The 23394-nt window shown below is 41.4% G+C and overlaps 2 protein-coding genes across 5 annotated transcripts in view; one reads left to right on the forward strand and one right to left on the reverse strand.

Annotated features, from left to right (window-relative positions):
- Positions 1-743: 743 nt before the first annotated feature.
- Positions 744-13541, reverse strand: LOC135504491 (stathmin-3-like). Its single transcript, XM_064923131.1, has 5 exons — positions 13333-13541; positions 3838-3936; positions 3445-3638; positions 1638-1829; positions 744-1439 (listed from the first exon to the last, which is right to left on the reverse strand). Exons 1-5 carry the CDS (start codon positions 13349-13351, stop codon positions 1380-1382), a joined length of 564 nt encoding a protein of 187 aa, XP_064779203.1. The 5' UTR covers positions 13352-13541; the 3' UTR covers positions 744-1379.
- A 4596-nt stretch (positions 13542-18137) lies between these two features.
- The window catches only part of rtel1 (regulator of telomere elongation helicase 1), a 56430-nt gene continuing 51173 nt past the window's right edge, over positions 18138-23394 (forward strand). For all 4 annotated transcript variants that reach the window (XR_010450133.1, XR_010450134.1, XR_010450135.1 and 1 more), the window contains exons 1-8: positions 18138-18472; positions 18831-19029; positions 19315-19408; positions 19503-19584; positions 19969-20029; positions 20339-20414; positions 21118-21202; positions 21967-22032. Coding sequence is in view for 1 of the 4 variants with exons in the window: in XM_064923132.1 (XP_064779204.1) it covers positions 18371-18472; positions 18831-19029; positions 19315-19408; positions 19503-19584; positions 19969-20029; positions 20339-20414; positions 21118-21202; positions 21967-22032 (765 nt within the window). In the remaining 3 variants the exon portion in view is untranslated. The remainder of the gene's footprint in view (positions 18473-18830; positions 19030-19314; positions 19409-19502; positions 19585-19968; positions 20030-20338; positions 20415-21117; positions 21203-21966; positions 22033-23394) is intronic.

Consider the following 23394-nt stretch of genomic DNA (forward strand, 5'->3'; position numbering starts at 1 on the left):
TTATAGCCTTTTAGCTATTTTACACAGAATTTTATGTAAAATAGCTAGATAGCTATCTACATTTTTAAGAGAGAGCTTTTCAATTGGCATCTCTCCCCGTTCTCAGTCACAGGTGGGGGCTGGATTAGGTGTGAGCAGTGCAGAAGGTGGGCTCATGAGTTGTGCTCCAATTTTCCTGGGGATAGCTTTATTTGTGACCTACAGGCACAAATTAGAAGCATAAGAGAGTTGCCACATCAATGTTACACTGAGTTAATTAAGGTATTGTTATTCCATTTTATATTCTAATGTTATTATTTATATTCCATTCCAATATTATATTTCAATGAATTATTGTTTTTAATTAATTAAAAACAATATTGAAAACCTTTTGCTCCTGAATGTAATTTTAAAGACTGCTGTGATTTAAAATATTGCATTATTCCAAACATATTTAGTGCAATTGTACATAATGGATTGTATGGAAAAGTAACAAAGAAAATTAATGTGCAGGTGAGTTAAAAAGTGGGACTTTACATCAAATCTCCTCATAGTGCAGATATTAATGGTGACATGTGCAACACCATTTCCCTGCATATTATTTGACAACTAGACTTCGCTTTTAAGTATTACTTTCTAAAGAATTTGTAAATAAAACTGATTTTAACACACACACTTGTGTGAAACCCCATGCCATAATCTTCTACCAGGGTAACTTCTAAAAACAACATTTCATGAAATAACAAAAAAAAGTGTAAACTGTAGCCATTTATTTCCCTTTATAGTTTATTTGCCTAAGCATGTCCTTCATCCACATAACAATTTCTTTCCAAACGTAGCTTTTTTTGTGTCAGCAATAAGACATTGTTCTTAGGGGAGAGGGCTAGTTACCTTTCAGTACCTTATGTCTTACACCCAAAAGAACATTGACAACATCCAGTACACTCACATTTTATTAGTCTAATACACAATTAGATCAAGACAGACTCCCCTTCAACAATCCATGCCATTTATGTAAAAAGCGATGCATGTCAGTGTTTGAGTTTATATGTGTGTGAATTGTATGTATGTTTGTGTCTGTGCATGGGTGTGTGGGCGTGCGCAGCACATTTGAAATTCCAGCCATTAGAATGTATTCCAACCATTTAGAAATGTTAATATCTACTGTTTGAAATGCTGGTGGTGTTGATGTTTTAGTGAGAAAAAAATGTCATACTGTAGGGATGTGTAGAGAGATGAAGAGCTATGACAGTTGTGATATCTTGCAGGTAAACTTGTTCCCTATTGAATGACAGTTGAGATTGCAGGATGCAGAATTATGATTTTTGACACAAAAACTCCTCGCTAAAAACACACTTCACATAAGCTGGGAAATGGGAATTCCTTTCAGTAAAGCCTTCTTAACCAGAAAGGTCTGCTTGCAGCTCCTTGTTCCGGCGCACTTCGGCTGCATGCATCTCCTAGGAAAAACCATTAACACCACAAAGAGAAATCTGTCAAGACACAGGTGGCAGGTTATGTAGTCTACAGCCTAGAAATATGTCAGAGTACTTAGCTAGTTCTGTTCTGAGCATAGATCTTTATTTCTCTGACCAAGTAAAGGTGGGGCGTCAGACTTCGAAATAGAGAGAGAGAGAGAAAACAAAACAGGCCCTCACCTTCTCACGGAGCCGCTGCTTCAGTGAGTTCAGGTATGCCTCCCGGTTCGCTTTCTTCGCCTCCATTTTGGAGTTGAGCTTCTCTTCCGCCATCTTGCTGAAGTTGTTGTTCTCTTCCATGGCCTTGTGCAGCACCTCCTTCTCATGCTCCCTCCGCTCAGCCAAATGCCTCAGCACCTGAGCCTCCTGGGACTAGGGAGCAGAGAGAAAATGTGCACTCTTTTCATGCACAGATTTTGTTAGCAGTGTATATTTACTGAAAATGAATGTCAGTGTACGGCAGTAGTATGCTAACCCAATGCTAACCTTTATGATTTTTCATAACCCTAACTCTAACCTCACTTAAATTAACCTAACCCTTGTCCCTTAACATAACCTTGACCCTAACCATAACCAATTGCTATCCTTATGCTAAAGTGTTTGTTTGCTGGTAAAATATCCAGTTCCTATTATGTTGTAGGAAAGACTGATGATAAAATAATTTCCCCAATATCAGGGAATTGAATCAAAATGCTACTGAGTAGCCTGATCATTTCAAAGCATTCAACCAGATTTTGCAACTCCAATTTGGATTTCTGTTTTAACTGCTTGTCTCGCCCCCAGACTTCCACATACACATTTCCCTCCTCCCTACAGTATATTCCAGCAGCGATGACAGGCTCTCCCCATTCATGACTTTTCTTTCCCTCAGGGAATCTAGTGACAGGTCTGGCTGGGTCTGTCTGATATGCAGCGATTAAGCATTGAAGCAGTTCTCACCCAACAACGATAATTAGTCATCAGTTTTTCTATTTAAGTGGAAATGCAAGGTAGAAAAAGGCACACAGAAAACCCAGGAAATCCCCCTAATTGAACTAGGATAATGAAGCGATGGGTTGCTAGTTATTTATGTTTTCATGAAATGTCAGATATCTGTCTCTTTTTCAAGGTTGTGTTCATTAGGGCATGCAACAGAAAACGTTTTGAAAAGTTTAGCAATGGAAAAAGACAATAGGTATTTCTTATTGGACAAGTCCAGGTAATTATTCTTCCATTTGTTGCCTAATAAACACAACCATGCTCATTCATGTGTGACAGCTCTGGCATTTCAGTAGAGAGCCTGGATGTCTAGAGAGAGACTGGTATTTGTTTCCCCATCTCATTTATCTTTCCTTCTTCACCTCCTTCTCCCCATCGAGTGATGATCTTTTCCTCATATCACTTAATCTCCTGTTTACGTCTCTTCTTCTGTCTCTCCTCAGCAAAGTCAATAGCCCTTTACCTCACCAGCTTTTTGTCTCTCTCCTCCTCCTTTTCGTCCCTCCTTTCTCTCCCTCTGTCTTCCTTGCCTTGTCTTCCCTTCTCTTACCTTAAAAATGTATATAGTTCTGCCTTGAGCTGTTCTTGTCTATTGCTCTTCTCTATTATGTTTCATATTTTGTGTGGACCACAGGAAGAGTAGCTGCTGCTTTTGCAACAGCTAATGGGGATCCTAATAAAATACCCAAAGCATACCTCTCAGCAAACTAAATTAACATACTTCACATGTTTCTCTCAACTCCTCCCTGCCTTCCTTCATACACTTGCATCTGTCATCCTCTCTTACCATCCTACTCTCCTCAACAACATCCATGAACTCTATGAACCTGAAATGCTTTTTCCCTCCTCACCCCCCCCATCCTCACTTCCTTCTCTTGCACTCACCTTCCCCTCTGTTCCCATCTCTTACCTTCCGCCTGTCCTCAGCAACCTCCATGAACTTCTTACTCTCTCCCTATCCTCCCTTTTCTTACTCCCTCCCTCCTTTCCCTCCATCCTCTTGTCTTACCTTCCTCCTCTCCTCAGCGGCCTCCAGCCTCCCCTGCAGCTCATCCAGGGAGATGTCCCTCTTGGGGGGCGAGGTCAGGGCGGGGGGAGAGGCAAGGGGACTGGGCCTGTCTGGGGACAGGTCGGTGGGGGACTTCAGGATCACCTCAAAGGACTGGCCCGACAGTCGCTTGTTGATGGGCTTCACCTCCAGGTCTATTGAGAGAGACAAGACAATTAAGACACAAAATGGCTGTTGTGCATTACCCTAGATGGATGCTACACATTGGTGGTAGATAGGATGAATTACCGGCCATACAATGTAAAGTGTTTTGAGACTAAGAATGAATTTAAAGCAAAAATACAATACATTAATACAATACACATTAAAAAACAAAGCACACTTTGGGCTGACCTCCAAATTGGTAGTTGGTGGTGGGGTATGATGTCTGGGGGTATAGGCAGGAGCAGATGAGAGACATCATGGACATTTCCTTGATCTTCTCTGTGTAGGCTTTAAAGAACAAAGAAACAACGAGAGACATGGTAAGATATTCCAATGATATACAGGGTAAAAGAATTGTCCTATTTTTATATATTTATTTGCCATATTCCTTTGTGACCATGGCAACCATGGCCCCAGGTTTTTAGGAGGAAATGTTGTTAAGAAGGCTAGTATTTATTACAAGGCTGTATACAGTGCAGCTGGGATGAGATTGAAGGTGTGTCTGCTATAGCCTAGTGGTTAGAGCATTGGATGAGTAACGGAAAGGTTGCAAGTTCAAATCCCCGAGCTGACAAGGTACAAATCTGTCGTTCTGCCCCTGAACAGGCAGTTAACCCACTGTTCCTAGGCTGTCATTGAAAATAAGAATTTGTTCTTAACTGACTTGCCTAGTAAAATAAAGGTAAAAAAATGTTTTTAATAAAAACGTGAGAGTGCAGTAATGGCACTTTCACATCAGATTGAGTTAGAGACTATTGCATTACCTTTAAATTTAAGCACTTTGGCAGTCATGTGGGTGGATGTGTGTGTGCGAGAGAGAGAGAGAGAATGAGTGTGCCTGGTGCTACCCATACTGTAATTACAATGCTAGAGATACTTCTAATCTACTTTTACCACTATGCATGGTTATGCAAATCCAATAACCAGGGTCGGATTACCGAACGGACATGCAGGGATACGTGTGTCGTCTCCAGGTAGCATATGATAGCAAAATGTGTAGAATAGCAGGAAATTTGCTTTAAAAGGGCAAAATTCTGTCTCAGCCTCAATGCAAAATTGTGCATTCGGAGAGTATTCAGACCCGTTGACTTTTTCCACATTTTGTTACATTACAGGCTTTTGATAAAATGTATAAAATTGGTTTGTTTTCCTCATCAATCTACACGCAATACTCCATAAGGTTTTTAGAAATGTTTTTGCAAATGTATTACAAATAAAAAACTGAAATATCACTTATACATAAGTTCAGACAATTTACTCAGTACTTTGTTGAAGCACCTTTGGCAGCGATTACAGCTTTGAGTCTTGGGTATGACGCTACAAGCTTGGCACACCAGTATATCTGGAGTTTCTGCCATACTTCTCTGCAGATCCTTTCAAGCTCTGTCAGGTTGGATGGGGCGCATTGCTGCACAGCTATTTTCAGGTCTCTCCAGAGATGTTAGATCGGGTTCAAATCAAATCCAGGCTCTGGCTGGGCCACTCAAGGACATTCAGAGACTTGTCCCAAAGCCACTCCTGCATTGTCTTGGCTGTGTGCTTAGCGTCGTTGTCCTGTTGGAAGGTGAACCTTCTCCCCAGTCGGAGGTCCTGAGTGCTCTGGAGCAGGTTTTCATCAAGGATGAAAACATCACCACAGTATGATGCTGCCACCACCATGCTTCACCGTAGGGATGGTGCCAGGTTTCCTCCAGACGTGACGCTTGGTAATAAGGATAAAGAGTTAAATTATGTTTACCAAAAGAAGGCAGTATTGACTCAATACAGGGTTTGCTTTCTGCTCTCCGTAGCCGTTTAAATGTCTGTCCACATAACCGTGCTCGGAAAAAGTCTCAGGTAGCTTACGCCAAGTGCATTCCTGTAATGTTATTTTAGGTTCAAATGAAATACTAAAATGTACTTACGTGTCCGGTGTCATGAATCTAAGAAGCATTCTAAGATACTACAGTATCCTTCCCCAGATCTGTGCCTCGGCACAGTTCTGTCTTGGAGCTCTACAGACAATTCCTTCAACTTCATGGCTTGGTTTTTGCTCTAACATGCACTGTCAACTGTGGGACCTTATATAGACAGGTGTGTGCCTTTCCAAATCATGTCCAATCAATTGAATTTACCACAGGTGGACTCCAAACAAGTTGGAGAAACATCTCAAGGTGATCAATGGAAACAGGATGCTCCTGAGCTCAATTTCAAGTATCATAGCAAAGGGTCTGAATATTTAGGTAAATAAGGTATTTCATTTTTAGTAAACATTTCTACAAACCTGTTTTCACTTTGTCATTATGGGGTACTGTTTGTAGATAGATGAGGGAAAAGTGTATCCACTTTAGAATAAGGCTGTAACATAACAAAATATAGAAAATGTCAAGGGGTCTGAATACGTTCCGAATGCATTGTATAGAATAGCAGGAAATTAGCTTTAAACTGAAACATTTTCTCTCAGCCTCATGACAAAATGTGAACAATAGCATGATATGAGCTATAAAACAGCAAATGTTTCTCTCTGACCCATGGCAAAAAGTATAGAATTGCAGAAAATTGGCTTTTAAACTGCAACCTTTTCTCTTTGCCGCAAGACAAAATGTGTACAAGAGCATTATAAAACTGCAACATTTTTAGCGGTGCTGAAGGTCAGTTCCCCAGGACCCCAAATGCGGTAGTCCGGCCCTGTCAATAACTCTGGTAAGACCAAGCTCAAAGTTAACCCACCAAAGCTTAAGATGGCTAGCTCTGATAATAGACAGCATTGGGTTGTGTTCATGAGGCACCAAACGGAAAAAAAAACAAACAGACTGAAACAGCGAGGGACTTTCGTTCTAGATTCTAGAAAAAATAAATAAATAGCTGTGACACAAAGCAACTGTTTAGCATTCTGTCCCTCTGGGTAATGAAGCTCTGTCTAAGGTTCACACCCAGATCAGTCAGCAGAGGCGAGGGAGAAGACGCAGCCTACAGATCACAGTTACACTTAATCAATACAGGTCTAATTACTATTGTGTTTGTTAAAGGTCAGTGTTCTCATTATCTATGGTCTAAGATATGATCAGCAATGTGGGGGACATGTAGCTTTTAGGCTTGTTTGTCAGGGGAATTTCATTTACGATTTCTAGGCTGAAGGCAGGGTTTGTCTGGAGGTCGCTGATAGGACACATGAAGGGATTAGCCAAGTGCCAGGATGTACTGTAGTCAGGTTTTGGGGAGTGAACTGGGGCTGAATGGTTTTAATACCATTGAGGTAGAAGGTTTGGTAACACTTTACTTAATGTAGCTTCTTATGAAGTGTTATTTTGCCATATGGACATTCACAACACCTTATAGATGCAGTTGACATTATGAAACTGTATAACAAAGCAAACAGGTATGAGAGGCCGTGATATGTTGTGAATATATCACCGCTAAGAGGCCTCTCCTGTAGTTTTATTATCCCGTTCATCTTTAAGGTGTTATATGAATGTTTATAAGGCAATGTATAGTAACACCTCATCAGAAGCCACTTCAAGGAAAGTAGGACAGTTTTTCCTTTCACATATTAAAAGGAAAAGATCACCTGCACTCTCCGTAGCACACCAAACACAGGGAAAGACCCACTAATATGGGAGTGCAACCTAGTATGGAAATATCCACTAACTATCAATCAAATCAACTAATAGAAGACTGGTGACCTTTCACCATTTGAATTGCCTTATTGTGTGACTACGCCACCTTCTCTTCTGATGATGAAGATACTGTACTTTACAGCTGAGTATGTTCCCCTTCCTGTCACTGCTCCACAGCAGCACAGAGACTTAACATGTAATATTAATCTCAGCCAAAGCAGTACCCCCGCCCCCTCAACCCCTAAGTTTTCACATGGTCCCTCCCTAGCCCCTGTAGGAACCATGCCACTGAATGCAACCACTGAACAAGTACGGGTTACGTAAGTAGCGTGTGCTCCGCAGTCTGTGTTCAGTGGTGTGTATTCTGCAGTGTGACTTGTTTTATGCTTGGCAGGGTGTGTGAGCCATTGGAGTGAATTCACCAGCACCTGTCTCAAAGTACTGCTCAGTTGTGGTGCTTTAAGAAACTCATGCCAGCCTACATATTGTATATGAAAGATACCATCTGCTGTAGTATTTCACACCAGTGGTTCAAAACCTGGGGTACGTTTACCCCTAAGAGCAAGGAGAGATAATTGGGACGCGCCCCATGACTGCCTGTGTGTTGGTCCTGTCTGAAGTCAGTCTTCCTTTAATGCTAATGAGGCAGGAGCCTGAGCATGTCTAGACGATTAGCCTCCAGAAATACTACTTCCTCTTAAAGATCAATGCCTTTTAAGGTGGCTTGCTGCTGCTGAATAGATAAGCAGGCTGTGGCCCTCATTGTTGGAGCAGATATACCGACCTGCTCTAACTCTCATGGGTACATGAGGAAAGTGGGCACAGCACGCACCCTGGAGTTTAAAAAAAAGGATCCTTTATTTAAACATTTTTCAAAGTGCCGTTAATGTTTCAGCTATGTTAGCCTTGCAAACCCATGTAAGGCCCCTTTCCATCGCAGTCGTGTAACACAGTGTCGCAGATGATCAGATCCATAAATCATACTGATGGGCTTCCTGCCATGTTAAATACTGCTTCCACATTTGCAGAGATCTGCTACGAATCTGATTTGTCTCAGATCTCTACTAATTACAACTGGGTGTGATGGATTTCAATGCAAGAGATAATTAAGCATGTGTCTCTAATGTATGTGTGTAGGTGGACAGCACCGTGATGCTGAAAGGGCTTAAGCCCGAATATAGAATATGTGCAGGATAGAAATATTATCCAAATGTGAGAGTCAGCAACTGCGCAACTTATTCCAATGCTCATTAAATTGTGTAACATTTACAGTGTAAATGGCAAAGCAAGAGGGGTCAGAGCATTGTCAAATCTGAAAAGGGAAAGATTCTGTGTTATACCTTTGCTGTCATCCCTGCTCTTATTGCATAAATTGCTATGTTCTGTGAATACTTTGTAAACATTCTTCCAATGTCATCTCAAAGACAGTGTGCAGTACCTTAGAGCAACTGTACATTTGATGTATTTTGTATCTATTGTATTGTGTTTACGCCCATTGTGAAACTGACTGTATAAATTAAAAAAATGGAGAGAGAGAATGAGAGAAGGAAAAGGGTCTGCAGGTGCAAGTGCCCCCAGACATATTTGACTTGGCAGTTCTATTCAGGAAGAAAACTGCGTCCTGCATTGAGCAGCAGACATCTTATTCTCAGCAGGAAGCCTCCATCCTCCCTTTAAAGTTTAAAGTTGCACTGTAAAAGTCTAGGATCAGTTTGCCCTCCCCAAATGCTAGCCTTGTGCATTAGTAGAGGAAATGCAAAACGAACCCCAGACCAGTGTCTAGGGGAAACTTCATCCTACTCCTTATAGAACGCAGGGGCTGAGCTGCTTCTTGAATCATGCCAGGAAACAGCAGAAGATTGTGGCTGCTACACACACCTTTACGATGCACTCTTAAAGGGGCAGAGCACTTAAAAATGTGATTTTTCTGTGTTTTATATATATTTCTACACTATAACGTTCGAATGATACTGTGAAATTGTGAAAATTATGATAATGCACTTTTAGTGTAAGTGCTGTTTGAAAAGACCACATGACATTTTTGCTTGTTTGGCTGGGTGGGATTTTTAGAATGCCTGGTTAATAGACCAATAAGAAAGATAGTTTGCCCTCCTGTCTCCCAATAACAGCTTGTTTTCAGGTTACATATACCTCCCATTAGGCTTCTCCAATTAGGCCCCTCTCTCAGACAACTCCCGGACGGACAGTTCCAGCAAAATTCTTGCTTGAGAAATTGCATTTTGCTAAGAATATTTTTTTATATATTTTTTTACCATTTTAATTTTAAACAATCACAGTAAGGTACTTAATTGTGACCTAAAAATGATTTGATATTGAGAAGAAAATGACTGCATTGGAGAAGAGAAGGCACATTTTCGACAACGAAGCTGGGTCGCTAGGGTAATCTGGCTGTTTTTTGCCTGGTCATGTGCTGAATTATTGAGGAGTGATGTCAACTTCCATCCTTCTCTTCCTCCATCCATTTGCGTGTGCGCGCACATCACACAGATATACACACACACAGCTAAAGCCTCACCCAGATACATGCACACCGCACAGACACACAAAGCTAAAACTACATATACACACACACATCAGTATACGCACACCTAACACACACCTTTAACGCACGCACATATAGTATGCACACACACACACACGCAAGCCTCCCTCCTGCTGTGCACACACACGGTCTTCCATGCTGGTGGGCGTGCATTGTAAATTATTCAAATGCTCTTTTTTTAGAAAGGTATCCTTGCTTGGTTTTCTTCTGAATAATAATCCCTGTGGACCCCCAAAAAACCATCAGTCTACTCCTGCAGTGGACAGCCAACAAACCCTTAGACCCCCATAACATGGCTGACGTTGCAGAGGCTGAGAGCTCATCTCTACAGCAGTGCCAGAGCCCTAAGTGCCTCAGTAGGAAAGGTAGGTTCATCAGAGAAAGTAAGGAACTGCTGATATTTACCAAGGTGCTGAATATGTCTATGGAGTGTGGCGCTTATTCCAACAGCTCCATGAAGGGGTTCAATGGAAGCAAAAAAGTCAATGCTCTATGATCTACTACATGAGCCCCCCCAATCACACACACACGCGCGCGCACACACACACACAATCACACAAAATAAGTCTATGATGCAAAAATGATTGGAATAATCAACCATTTTCACTGTAACCTAGGAGAAAACTAAATCAGACTTTTAGTGGCACAATTTCAGGGAATCCTATTAAATCCTATTTATTTCACTATATGCCCAATCCACAAAAAAAAAACCACAAAATATTCCCAATCCACAAAATACTGTGCCAAAAGCCCCCCTTCTACAGTAATAGAATAGTATCTCCTCCAATAACACTGCCTGACTAACTCGGTGTCACTTGGGAAATTAAGTAGTTTGAGGCCCTCACATATTTCATGTGCATGCTTCCAGTTGAAACCTTAATATGATTTCTCCTTTGGCTCAGCAGCACCCCTCCTCCCTCTCTCTCTCTCTCTCTCCTTACCTTAAGCTCTTGTTACCCTGGCAGCCTCTGCAGATTTGTTTATCACTCTATTTCCAGATCTCTCCATCCTACTATATTTTCTCTCTCTTCTTTGTAAACACTTGCCTTTCTTGTCTAGATCTATTCACGGCTACAAAATGTTTCTTTTCAGTCTCTCTTTTCAGTCTCTCCTCACAGGAGACTAGGTACAACTTCAAAAGAACAGACTTTGATCAAAAAAGAGCTAGCATGTAACGACATACCACTGGTGGGAACCCAGCAGACACAGAACACCCAGAAGCAAAGAACACCATAGGGGGTTCACCTACTTCCGAGACCACTTAAGATACAGATACAGATACACAAGCTCCCCCAAACATTCCAAGGGAAGGTTCCAATAAAATACCTTGTTCCCTTCCCATCAACATTATGTATCCCTTTGTTATAGATCTCAAACTTTCTGGATAGGCAGATTATGTTGGGTGTAAGCAAACATATGATTATAGCTCCACATATGCCAGCTAGTCGGCTATATTGCTTAACCCTATTTGATACTTTTAGATCCCCGAAGGAGAATCAACCAGGACAGAGGGGAAGGGGGTGAATAATCAGAATGGAATTGGGCCATTGATTGGAACAGAGCGCAACGGTCAAAGCAGTTACATTTTGACGGGAACTGCGAGCTTGTTCTTTAACCTCCCTCTTTTGATTCGCTCAATTCTCTTCTAGCCGGACAGAGACAATGGCAGAGACAACAAATAAGGACTGACTCTAGCTAGTCTTGGGTTAGGTTTTAATGTGCATTATCTCTATCTGTCCACCAAAAGTGCAACAGTAAAACCATTGTACAAATGTATATACATTAAGTACTACATTTGAGAGTATCATCTTTATAGTAGGCTTTCAGTGAAAAATGGGCATAAAGCATGTGTTTAGCTGAGGAGTTAGCTAATTCTTTATTATTATAAGATAATACACTGTACAGAAAAAATAACCTGTATTCCTGTAATAGAACCGAACACATGGACTGCTGTTGTATACCCCCCTGATTCTCTGTCGCTAAGGGTGTGGCCGCTACTGCTCAGCACTGAGCTATTGATCCACAGCAAGACACACACACACACACACACACACATTATATAGGCCAGCTCTACCAGGAAGAGGGGTGACAAAGTGTTTAAGCTGCAGAATTTAGATATCACACTGGTGTCCAGGTGTCTTTCCTTGAGGCTTTTTATATTAGCTCCAGTTCTCTCTCTCTCTCTCCCACTGACTAGGGTGGAGGCCTTAGAGGCTTCTCGCTCTCCAATCTTTCTCTCTCTCTGTGTACCAGCTGAGCTCTAGTGAGCAGGGTGCTACTGCTGGCCCTAGTGGCTAACGTCTGGTGTCGGTCTGCAGTCAATACACATGTGACATTGGCTAATTAGGACTAGGCCAGGCACAACACACCTGACAACCTTTTACAGGACATAGACATAAACCATCCAGATTTCAAACCATTTAAGAATGTAAGAAAGGTTTTCTTTGTTTATCTAGTGTGTTGGTGTGTGTGTGGTTAACCAATATTACTGCTGAAGACTAAAGATGTAGTGGTTTGGTTCCTGTTTTGTTCTATGAAAACCCTACGACTACTCCTGTGTGTCCTTTAGAGGACAGTTTGTTTGGGTTACTACAATAACGTTGGTATATGCATAATAGCAATACCAGCTAATCTACATTTGTTGTCATTTGTCATTTGTTGCATAGCTGTCTCCTAGTGACTTATCCTTCTGAAGAAGATAATCCTTTATATAATTAAATCTCTCTCTCTCTCTCACACACACACACACACACACACACACACACACACACACACACACACACACACACACACACACACACACACACACACACACACACACAATACAATCATAATAAGACATGTTCAAACTTTGGATGAACATTTACAGTCATTTTTGAGTAAGTTGCAAGCAAGAAAACCGATGACCAAAATGTTACCTCCCCACATCAGTAGCCTATTCAGCAATTGTATTGCCACAATTGGCCAAATCTATATCATTGCACGTTTTTATTATCTATGACTCCTTTGCTTACTTTTTTATTTAACTGGATAAACATTTCAGTTCTGAGCTTTGATTGGTGCCCATGGGATGCATCCATCATAGTCTATTCATTTCCTCAAATTAATATTGATCAGAAATTGCTGACTGTATGTCATATTGGGGATCTTACATTATTTGAAATGACGCAAGTTGTGCTGTAAAACATAACTCGCGCTAAGCGACATTGTGACAAAAGGAGTGGTCTCATCTGCATCAGGACCAGTAACCTGTCGTCAATATCACAAAGACTGTCGTTTATACAACGTTTGAAATATTCCATCAAAGGCTTTACTGTTTGAGTGTATATTTAGCGTAATCTAGCCTAATGTTTAGTCGATAGGTAGGCTAGGTGACTCTATATGGTAGCCTCGTCTGTAACATGAAGTGAGTGCATCCACACGGGTTGCTACGAGTCACCCAGACAGGTCGCACCTCGAGACATCACCAAATCTACAGTAACGCAGCCGACTTTGCTTGAAATAAAGCTTTTCCCCGACTCTTACCTGATACTGTGCTCGCCATGGTAACTGACGGGAAAGGCGATGGGGGAGAAGAAATGGTTGTGTATCCGTGTGAGGGTGGAAGCTGTCCGCTGCTGCGTTAATGGACAATGAACAACGCACTCTAGTCAGATCTAACGGGCTGCGGTCTGTCAAGAGGAGGGGGTGAGGAAAAGAGGCGGAGGAGTGAGCGCTTGAAGACACACACGCATGCACGCACACAGGATATGGGTGGCTTTTAGGATGGACAGAGGCAGATGGATGGGTGTATAGGATTATTATCTAAGACTAACAGAAAATGGTAGCCTTCACTTTTGGCACCTTAAGAAGCATGGGCATAGGTGTGGATTAAGGACACCCCTTCAGCACCACTGGCAGTGCCAACGACCACCAACTAATTTGTAGTCTATTTTCGTGTATTCAAATGGCGAGTTGTTTGCAACTGCTTGTACATCTATAGCCAATAGTAAAGTCAGTAAAATGTCTTTATCTCTAAGTTCACACTCCTAAAAGCTGTCTTTCTCTTCCCACAAACCAAGCTGCATAACCCAAACAATCTATGCCTTACTGTATCTATCTACTCTATATGGGCAAACGAATGTGGACACCTGCTCTTTGAATGTCTCATTCCAAATTCATGGGCATTAATATGGAGTTGGCCAACCCTTTGCTACTATAACAGCCTCCGCTCTTCTGGAAAGGCTTTCCACTAGATGTGGGAACATTGCTGCAGGGACTTGCTTCCATTCAGCCGCAAGAGCATTAATGAGGTCGGGCACTGATGTTGAGCGATCAGGCCCGCAGTCGGCATTCTAATTCATCCCAAACTTTGGGGTTGAGGTCAGGGCTCTGTGCAGACCAGTCAAGATGTTCTACACCGATCTTGACAAACGTTTCAGTATGGACCTCACTTTGTGCACGGGGGCATTATCAGGCTGAAACAGGAAAGGGCTTTCTCCAAACTGTTGCCACAAAGTTGGAAGAACATAATCATCTAGAATGTCATTGTATGCTGTAGCGTTAAGATTTCCCTTCACTGGAACTAAGGGGCCAAGCCCGAACCATGAAAAACAGCACCAGACCATTATTCCTTCTCCACCAAACTTTACAGTCGGCACTATGCATTCGGGCAGGTACCTTTCGCCTGGCATTTGCCAAACCCAGATTCGTCCGTTGGAATGCCAGATGGTGAAGCGTGATTCATCACCCCAGAGAACATGTTTCCACTGATCCAGAGTCCAATGGTGGCAAGCTTAACACCAGTCCAGCCGACGCTTGGCATTGCGTATGGTAATCTTAGGCTTGTGTTCGGTTACTCGGCCATGAAAACCCATTTCATGAATCTCATGACGAACTGTTTGTGTGCTGACATTGCTTCCAGAGGCCGTTTGGAACTCGGTAGTGAGTGTTGCAACCGAGGACCAACCATTTTTAAGCACTACATGCTACAGCACTCGGGTGTCCCGTACTGTGAGCTTGTCTGGCCTACCACTTCGTGGCTGAGCCGTTGTTGCTCCTAGACTTTTTCACTTCACAATAACAACACTTACAGTTGACAGGAGCAGCTACAACTGAAAGGTGGCATCCTATGATGGTGCCACGTTGAAAGTCACTGACCTCTTCAATATGGCCCATTCTACTACCAATGTTCATCTTCGGAGATTGCATGGCTTTGTGCTCAATTTTATACACCTGTCAGCAACGGGTGTGGCTGAAATAGAAGAATGCACTAATTTGAAGGGGTGACCACATACTTTTGTAGTGTATCTATCTTTCTATCTACAGTTGAAGTCTGAGATTTACATACAGCTTAGCGAACTTGGGTGAACTTCGGGTAGCCGTCAACAAGCTTCCCACAATAAATTGGGTGAATTTTGGCCCATTCCTCCTGACAGAGCTGGTGTAACTGAGTCAGGTTTGTAGGCCTCCTTGCTCGCACACGTTTTTCAGTTCTGCCCACACCTTTTCTATAGGATTGATGTCAGGGCTTTGTGATGGCCACTCCAATACCTTGACTTTGTTGACCTTATGCCATTTTTCCACAACTTTGGAACTATGCTTGGGGTCATTGTTCATTTGGAAGACCCATTTGCGACCAAGCTTTACCTTCCTGACTGATGTCTTGAGATGTTGCTTCAATATATCCACATCATTTTCCTGCCTCATGATGCCATCTATTTTGTGAAGTGCACCAGTCCCTCTTGCAGCAAAGCACCCCCACAACATGATGCTGCCTCCCCTTTTTCTGGAATTTTCCAAGCTGTTTAAAGGCACAGTCAACTTAGTGTATGTTAACTTCTGACCCACTGGAGTTGTGATACAGTCAATTATAAGTGAAATATTCTGTCTGTAAACAATTGTTGGACAAATTACCTGTGTCATGCGTAAAGTAGATGTCCTAACCGACTTGCCAAAATATAGTTTGTTAACAAGAAATTTGTGAAGTGGTTGAAACATGAGTTTTAATGACCCCAACCTAAGTGTATGTAAACTTCTGACTTCAACTGTATCTACAGTGAATTCGGAAAATATTCAGGCCCCTTGACATTTTATTACGTTACAGCCTTATTCTAAACTGTATTCATAGTTTTTTCTCTTCAATCTACACACAATACCCCATATTGACAAAGCAAAAACAGTTTTTTTGAACTTGTTGTAAACTTATTACGAATAAAAAACGGAGATATCACAAGTATTCAGACCCTTTACGCATTACATTGTTGAAGCACCTTTGGCAGCGATTACAGCATTGAGTCTTCTTGGGTATGTCCCTACAAGCTTGGCACACCTTTATTTGGGGAGTTTCTCCCATTCTTCTCTGAAGATCCTCAACATGCTGCTTGGTATCCAATCTTTGCAAACTCTTGGCATTCTCTCAAGCAGCTTCATGAGGTAGTCACCTGAAATGCATTTCAATTCACAGGAATTTCTTTCCTTCTTAACACGTTTCAGCCAATCAGTTGTGTTGTGACAAGGTAGGGGTGGTATACAGTAGATAGCCCTATTTGGTAAAATACCAAGTCGATATTATGGCAAGAACAGCTCAAATAAGTAAAGAGAAATATCAGTCCCATCATTACAGCATTACATAAAGGACAGTCAATCCGGAAAATGTCAAGAACTTTTAAAGTTTCTTCAAGTGCAGTCGCAAAAACCATCGACTGCTTTGATGAAACTGGCTCTCATGAGGACCGGAACAAGAAAGGCAGACCCAGAGGATAAGTTCATTAGTTAACTGCATCTCAGAAATTGTAGTCCAAATAAATGCTTCACAGAGCTCAAGTAACAGACATCTCAACATCAACTGTTCAGAGGAGACTGCGTGAATCAGGCCTTCATGTTCGAATTGTTGCAAAGAAACCACTACTAAAGGAATCCAATAATATGAAGAGACTTGCCTGGGCCAAGAAACACGAGCAAGGGACATTAGACCGGTGGAAATCTGTCCTTTGGTCTGATGAGTCCAAATGTGAGAATTTTCATTCCAACCGCCGTGTCTTTGTGAGACGCAGCGTATGTGAACGGTGATCTCCAAATGTGTGCTTCCCACCGTGAAGCATGGAGGAGGAGGTGTGATGGTGTTTTGCTGGTTCAGTGATTTATTTAGCATTCAAGGCACACTTAACCAGCATGGCTACCACAGCATTCTGCAGCTAAACGCCATCCCATCTGGTATGCGTTTAGTGGGACTATCTGTTTTTCAACAGGACAATGACCCAACACACCTCTAGGCTGTGTAAGGGCAATTTGACCAAGAAGAAGAGTGATGGTGCTGCATCAGATGACCACAATCACCCGACTTCAACCCAATTGAGATGGTATGGGATGAGTTGGACCGCAGAGTGAAGGAAAAGCATCCAACAAGTGCTCAGCATATGTGGGAACTCCTTCTGTTGGAAAAGGATGTTGGACAATCATTACAGGTGAAGCTGGTTTAGAGAATGCCAAGAGTGTGCAAAACTGTCATCAAGGCAAAGGGTGGCTACTTTAAAGAATTAAAAATATAAAATATATACAGTGAGGGAAAAAAGTATTGGTTCCCTGTTGATTTTGTAGGTTTGCCCACTGACAAAGAAATTATCAGTCTATAATTTTAATGGTAGGTTTATTTGAACAGTGAGAGACAGAATAACAATTATTATCTACTTCTGTCTGGCTTTTTGAGATCAACTTCTACAACAAATACATTATGTCTAATTAAGCAATAAGGACCTAGGACTTGTGGTACTGTCTATGGCCAATATACCATTGCGTACACATGACACAATGCAGAGTAAGTACCTGGATGCAGCCATTAGCCTTGGTATGTTGGCCATATACCACAAACCCCGGAGGTGCCTTATTGCTATTATAAACTGTTTATCAAAGTAATTAGAACAATAAAATTATTGTTTTGTCATACCCGTACTATAACACTGTTTCAGACAATCAGCATTCAGGGCTCGAACCACCCGGTTTATAAGGCGCTTTTGATCATTTCTGAGTGCTCTGCTAATTTACCAGAGAGAGAAAGAGAGCATACCTCCTAGCATGTTTGTCTGTCTATGAGTGTGGTTGTGTAGTCTGCACGTGTGTGTGTGTGCGCAAAATGTCTTTGATTTCATATCAATGACACTGCCGGGACAATATCACAGACATTATGTTGTGAATAAAGACTATAAGCATTTGCCACTATACAAATTAAATTCAAGCAAACACATCAACAGTCAGAGCACATAATAATCTAATGTCCATCGAGTTAGTAGATGAGCCTATCAAGAGGCAGCAAAGAGCCATGCCTTTGCTTGTCATCTTTGCGCATGTGTGAAAGCAGTGAGTTCGCGCCAACCATGAAAGTTGAACAGCACGGACTGTCTTTAATTCCGGTGATTTGAATTCGGGGAGATACATCTTCCATACAGCTTTAGTTATGTTTCAGGTGCTGACCAGTTCTGTCTGTGGCTTGACAGCCGGTACTTGTTAGGTTGCTTTAGCTAAAGAGCTCGTTTACTAATCTGCTAATGTAGCCAGCTAGCAAGCTGCGCGAGTCTGCTGAAAAACGATGCCTCCCCTGACTTTGAAAGGGATAAATGTGGATTTCCCTTTCACCCCATACGAATGTCAGAAGGATTATATGAGCAAGGTGATTGAGTGTCTACAAAACGTAAGTGTGCTTTATGGACCCTCAAACATGCCCATCTTGCTATCAAAGTTAGCAAGCTATCCAGGAAGTGCATTTTTTGTGTGAAATGTCATTGGCTGTCTGGTCAGATTGAGGTGGGTCAACATGTTCAGATAAATAAATTAGCTAGCTATCAACCTGAATTAATAAATGCAGGAATTAATACAAATTAATACTTTTAAAAAGTATAATGTAAACAACCTAGCGACAGTGGAAATGTAAACTCTTAATCCCCATGTATGGACAGTGGCCGCTACACAAACCAACAGATTCTCAGCAGTGCAAGGGGAACGCTATTGAAACTTTTTGGTTGAAACACATTTTAATAAGTGTATTTCAGAAGGTAAATGGGGTTCTGGAGAGTCCGACAGGCACGGGCAAAACCCTATGCCTTCTGTGTGCCACCCTTGCCTGGAAGGACTACTTCAAAGACACCATTTCTGCCAGGAAGATAGCAGAAAAAATGGGAGGAGCAGAGCTTTTCCCCAACACACCATTGGCATCGTGGGGGACCGCTGCAACAGATGGAGACACAACAAGTATGGGCACCACACACATAGCATCTGTTCTGCATGAAAAACGGCTAATCTATCATATAACTGCCATCCCGATGTTGCTGATTGCAAAACTAGGCTAATTCAGCAAAATATGCAGTCAAGTTCACATAGTTTGAATCTGATCAATACTGATAATGTTGTTTCTCTTACCACAGTTTATACATACTACATTTCATTTTCTTTTAGTAGATCACTATGCTTTTATATTTACACCTGTATGTTAATACATTTTTTAAATCCCTTTTATGATGTCTTTGTCCCTTGTAGCTTATTATACTGATATTCCAAAGATCATTTATGCATCCAGGACACATTCTCAGCTGACCCAGGTCATTAATGAGTTAAAGAACACTTCCTACAGGTAAGGGCCTTCTTGTTAATCCTGGAAGACTCACACCCTTGTGTACGTTGCAATTATTGTCAGTGTTAAAATGGTGTTGTTTTATGACTTTCAGGCCCAAAGTGTGCGTGTTAGGATCCAGGGAGCAGCTTTGTATTAATCCGGAGGTGATGCGTCAGGAGAGCAACCACCTTAAGGTACAGAAAGGATAGGAATAAAGTTGGAGAGGTCAACACAGCTTGTGATGAATCAACCATATTAGGGTGGACAGTAGAGGTGCAGTGAGCTTCTGTCAATGTGCAATTAGTAGATGTCAAGTCAGAATGTGTGAGGCATCAAATTAGTTTGTGTTCTGTCTTTACCAAATCAGTCTATACTCTGTTCTAATCACTTTACCAAATCCATATGTTTTGCTTCTACAATACATGATTTACAGTTTTCAATCTTTATGGTATAAATAACACATTCTGTCCTTTACAACTTATTTTTATCCATAAATATACATGTTAGACATTATTTGGGGATTTCAGAGCCTCAGTTGATATATCCTGAATCTGACTGACATGGTATCCTCTTCCCAGGTTCACATGTGTAGGCAAAAGATATCCACCAGGTCTTGTGTCTTCTACAACAATGTTGAAGGTATGTGTGTAAAGAGATTGAGAGAGGATGGCTCATACCACAGAATTAAATAGAATACTACTATAATATATTAAACTAGTAACATGTGTATCTTTATTCCTGGTACTGTCTTTAAGCACTTACTTTTATTATCCTCTATGATTGAGGGCATTGACAAAATCTAGTAAAAACAAGTTCATAAGCTGTTGTGTACAGCTGCCCCCCCCCCCCCAAAAAAAAATAGTAATTGTCATTGACCAATAGTTTAATTAATTAAAATCCCTGCAATTAATTGTGAAATCGGATCTTTGATTTTTCTCCCATCTCCAGAGAAGAGCATGGATAAAGACCTGGTGAACTCTATTTTGGATGTTGAAGATCTGGTGAAAGCTGGCAACAAGCAAAGGTATGAAATCTCCCATTCCACCTCTTCTTGTACTATTCCACCCCTTCTTCCAAACCCCTAGCCTCACCAGCTTGGCTACAAACCGGTATCATTAGTCTTGTTTGTGGAGGGCATATTGGAATATTAATGTCTCTGGAGCATTTAAGCTGCGAAGGCTGTTTCAGGGGATGCCGGTTGCCAGATATGAAGGCTTTCAGTTATAGCTGGGGCCATCAGTTAGAGTATGGCAGCCTACTGGATTCCCTCTGATGTGCCACCCCCACTGGCAACTAATAGAAACCTGGGAAACAGGAGGATGTATTTTGAGGCATTATGTTTTGTAATTAATTTGTCTTGCAATTCAGATAGGCAGGGGGTGTAAGGACTAGAGGCAAACTTTTGGATGTAGCTATATGGGATTTGTAATTATTCACTCCACTACCGTTTTGCCAGGGAGGTTTAGTTTGAGACTTGTGTTTTTACAAGGTCAATTCTTTTCATGCTTATTAATGAAGATTCATTGAATTCAGTCTTTAACCTGTGCCTATCATCTTCATTCCAAATCACACTGCACGCATCTGTTTTTTTCTCTCTGCCATACTCTTTCTTCATGCAATCATTGACTTATTTCTGGAGAGGACTTTTTAATATCCCTATTTTGGAAATGTATTGGTTTCCTGGAGCATCCCTTTTTCTTTGTCTCACAGTTGCCCTGTTTCCATAGGGTCTGCCCATACTACCTCTCACGTTCCTTGAAACAGCAGGCAGAAATCATATTCATGCCTTACAACTATCTCCTGGACCCAAAGGTGAGCCAAGTGTTCCTCTGTGATTCTGAGAATGCGAGGTCATATGGGTCGTATTTATTAGTGCACACTGTTGCAAAATGTTTTGCACAAAAACAAAGGTTTCTTATTGTGTAAGTTAAGGTAGTCCCTCTCTTTCCAAGTCTGTTGTCTTCTGTTTGGTGCCAAGTGAATACGACCCTGATGTATGAGGAGGCACAATAATTTCTCCCTGAAAATGGTCTTGACCGTTCTTTAGCTTTATAGTACTAGCAAGTCATTTACTTAATCAAACAAGAATTCACAGAGGATCATACAGTATATCCAATGCTACCAAGTAAGATTTGTTGACCTGTCGGTTGACTGGCTTTGTTGAATCAAATTTAACTGCTCGTTATGATGTATTATTGTTGAATCACACTAAAGAAATGTGTGGTCTCTTTTCTCTCTGCAAACTTATAATGCAATATTTTAGATTTCAGTTTCAGTTAGTTGCTTAATAGTAGTACAAATGTAGGCTTTGTTAGAAACTGCTGTGTCATGCCTGCCTTGAAAGGGTCTGTGAGTGCTGCTTTTAGGTACTTGGTCAATCTTACAGCACATGTTTCTCATGTGCTAGCCATTAAACCCCTGTCAGGCTTATTTTAGACTGCTATATTAGCATGTTTAAGTCATGACATGGATGCATACAGACTACATATTGGCTTTTAAAATTTTGTAAAGTATATTTTCACAAAATTGTGCTCTTTTCACAATTAATTTTACATTTCTTCCTCATTGCTTGACAGAGTCGCAGGGCGCACAACATCGAGTTGAAAGGGGCAGTGGTCATTTTCGACGAAGCGCATAACGTGGTAAGTTGGACTGCAGGTCTCCTTGGTTTATTCATGAGCAATGGAGGTCATTGATAATTGATGATCCCCTTCTTCACCCAACACAATTTTGAAACATCCAAGTTCCATGAAGATATAAAATATTCTGCCTCTCTTAAAGGAAAATGTTAATACAATTTTAAGGTAGTCGATTATCCAAAGCACTTTTTTTGGCTAAATGCCTTCATCGGGGCACAATAGGAAGATACATTTTTTTATAAGAGGATGTTGATGGGGCACATTGCCACTTGTGCACACAGTTCTGCAAAAAATATATGTAAAACTGCAAGTTGCAAAAAATACCACCAACACATTTCATCAATATACACTCCCCTATGTATTTATTTGGAAAGTAAAGCTAAATCTTTTAATTTGTCTCTACTTCAGCATATTGGATTTGTGATCAAATGCTTCGTGAGTCAACTGTACAGAATGTCACCTTTTTTATTTGAGGGTATTTTAATACTTCTCTGTTTTATCCCAGTTATTTTCTATCCTCTACCTTCGGGGTTGTGTTCACTAAAGCACACTGTAAAACATGAAAATCAAAAAAGTATTACTGGACAAATTCAGGTAATGCCTTGCCTTTTTGCAACATTTTCTTCCTACTGAACAACACTATCCTGGTGTGTCCTATTAAACCGCCTCCAGCCAGAGCCAGTGTGGCAGCCTTCCGTGAGAGAGCCTGAGAACAACCTGCTCTCCTCTGGGTGTTATGCAATCTGGCCACTGCCTGATCACACACACTGCACTGCAGTCAGTGTACAGCCTCCCTGCCTGCCTTTTTAGACCACAACCAGATCGGAGTGGGGTACGGAATAGAACATGGTGAGGCGATGTGCAAGTCACGCAAGGCTGTTGTTGCCCAGCCTCCCAGCACTAATAGGAGCCTCTGACTTTGCAATAATAACCCGGCAGTCATATGCTCCAAAACCAACTCTTCATGGCTACCAAGAACAAACGTCGCACAGCACTATAACATTGTGGAACATGGTCATGAATAGAGTCAGAGAGGCATATTTGTTATAAATAGTACATTTCTATCCACAATGTTTGCCTTCTGAACGTGGCCCTGATTGGCTTTTCTCCCTGTGAGAAAAATGTCCATTATCATCATTATAGCCCTCGTCACACTGTTGGCTTTCCTTTACAACTATTGTTTTTCACTGTGTGGATAGAGTTGAGCTATATTTATTTCAGTAAGGCATCAGCAGCAGTAGCTGTAGTCTGCTTTTGTGAAACTAAAGAGCAGCCATAAAATGACTGCCAGACAAACTGCAGAGCACGAGCATGACTAAGCCAAATAATCGAGACCTGCATCCATAGTGTGTCGACACTGCCAAC

Source organism: Oncorhynchus masou, chromosome 18 (assembly GCF_036934945.1).
Source record: "Oncorhynchus masou masou isolate Uvic2021 chromosome 18, UVic_Omas_1.1, whole genome shotgun sequence".
Classification (NCBI taxonomy): Eukaryota; Metazoa; Chordata; class Actinopteri; order Salmoniformes; family Salmonidae; genus Oncorhynchus; species Oncorhynchus masou.

Coding starts and splice junctions, on each gene's coding strand:
- LOC135504491 (XM_064923131.1), bottom strand. Junction 3,639..3,837: donor CACCAACTACCAATTTGGAG/GTCAGCCCAAAG, acceptor CTCTCTCAATAG/ACCTGGAGGTGAAGCCCATC. Junction 1,440..1,637: donor AGCAGCGGCTCCGTGAGAAG/GTGAGGGCCTGT, acceptor GGTTTTTCCTAG/GAGATGCATGCAGCCGAAGT.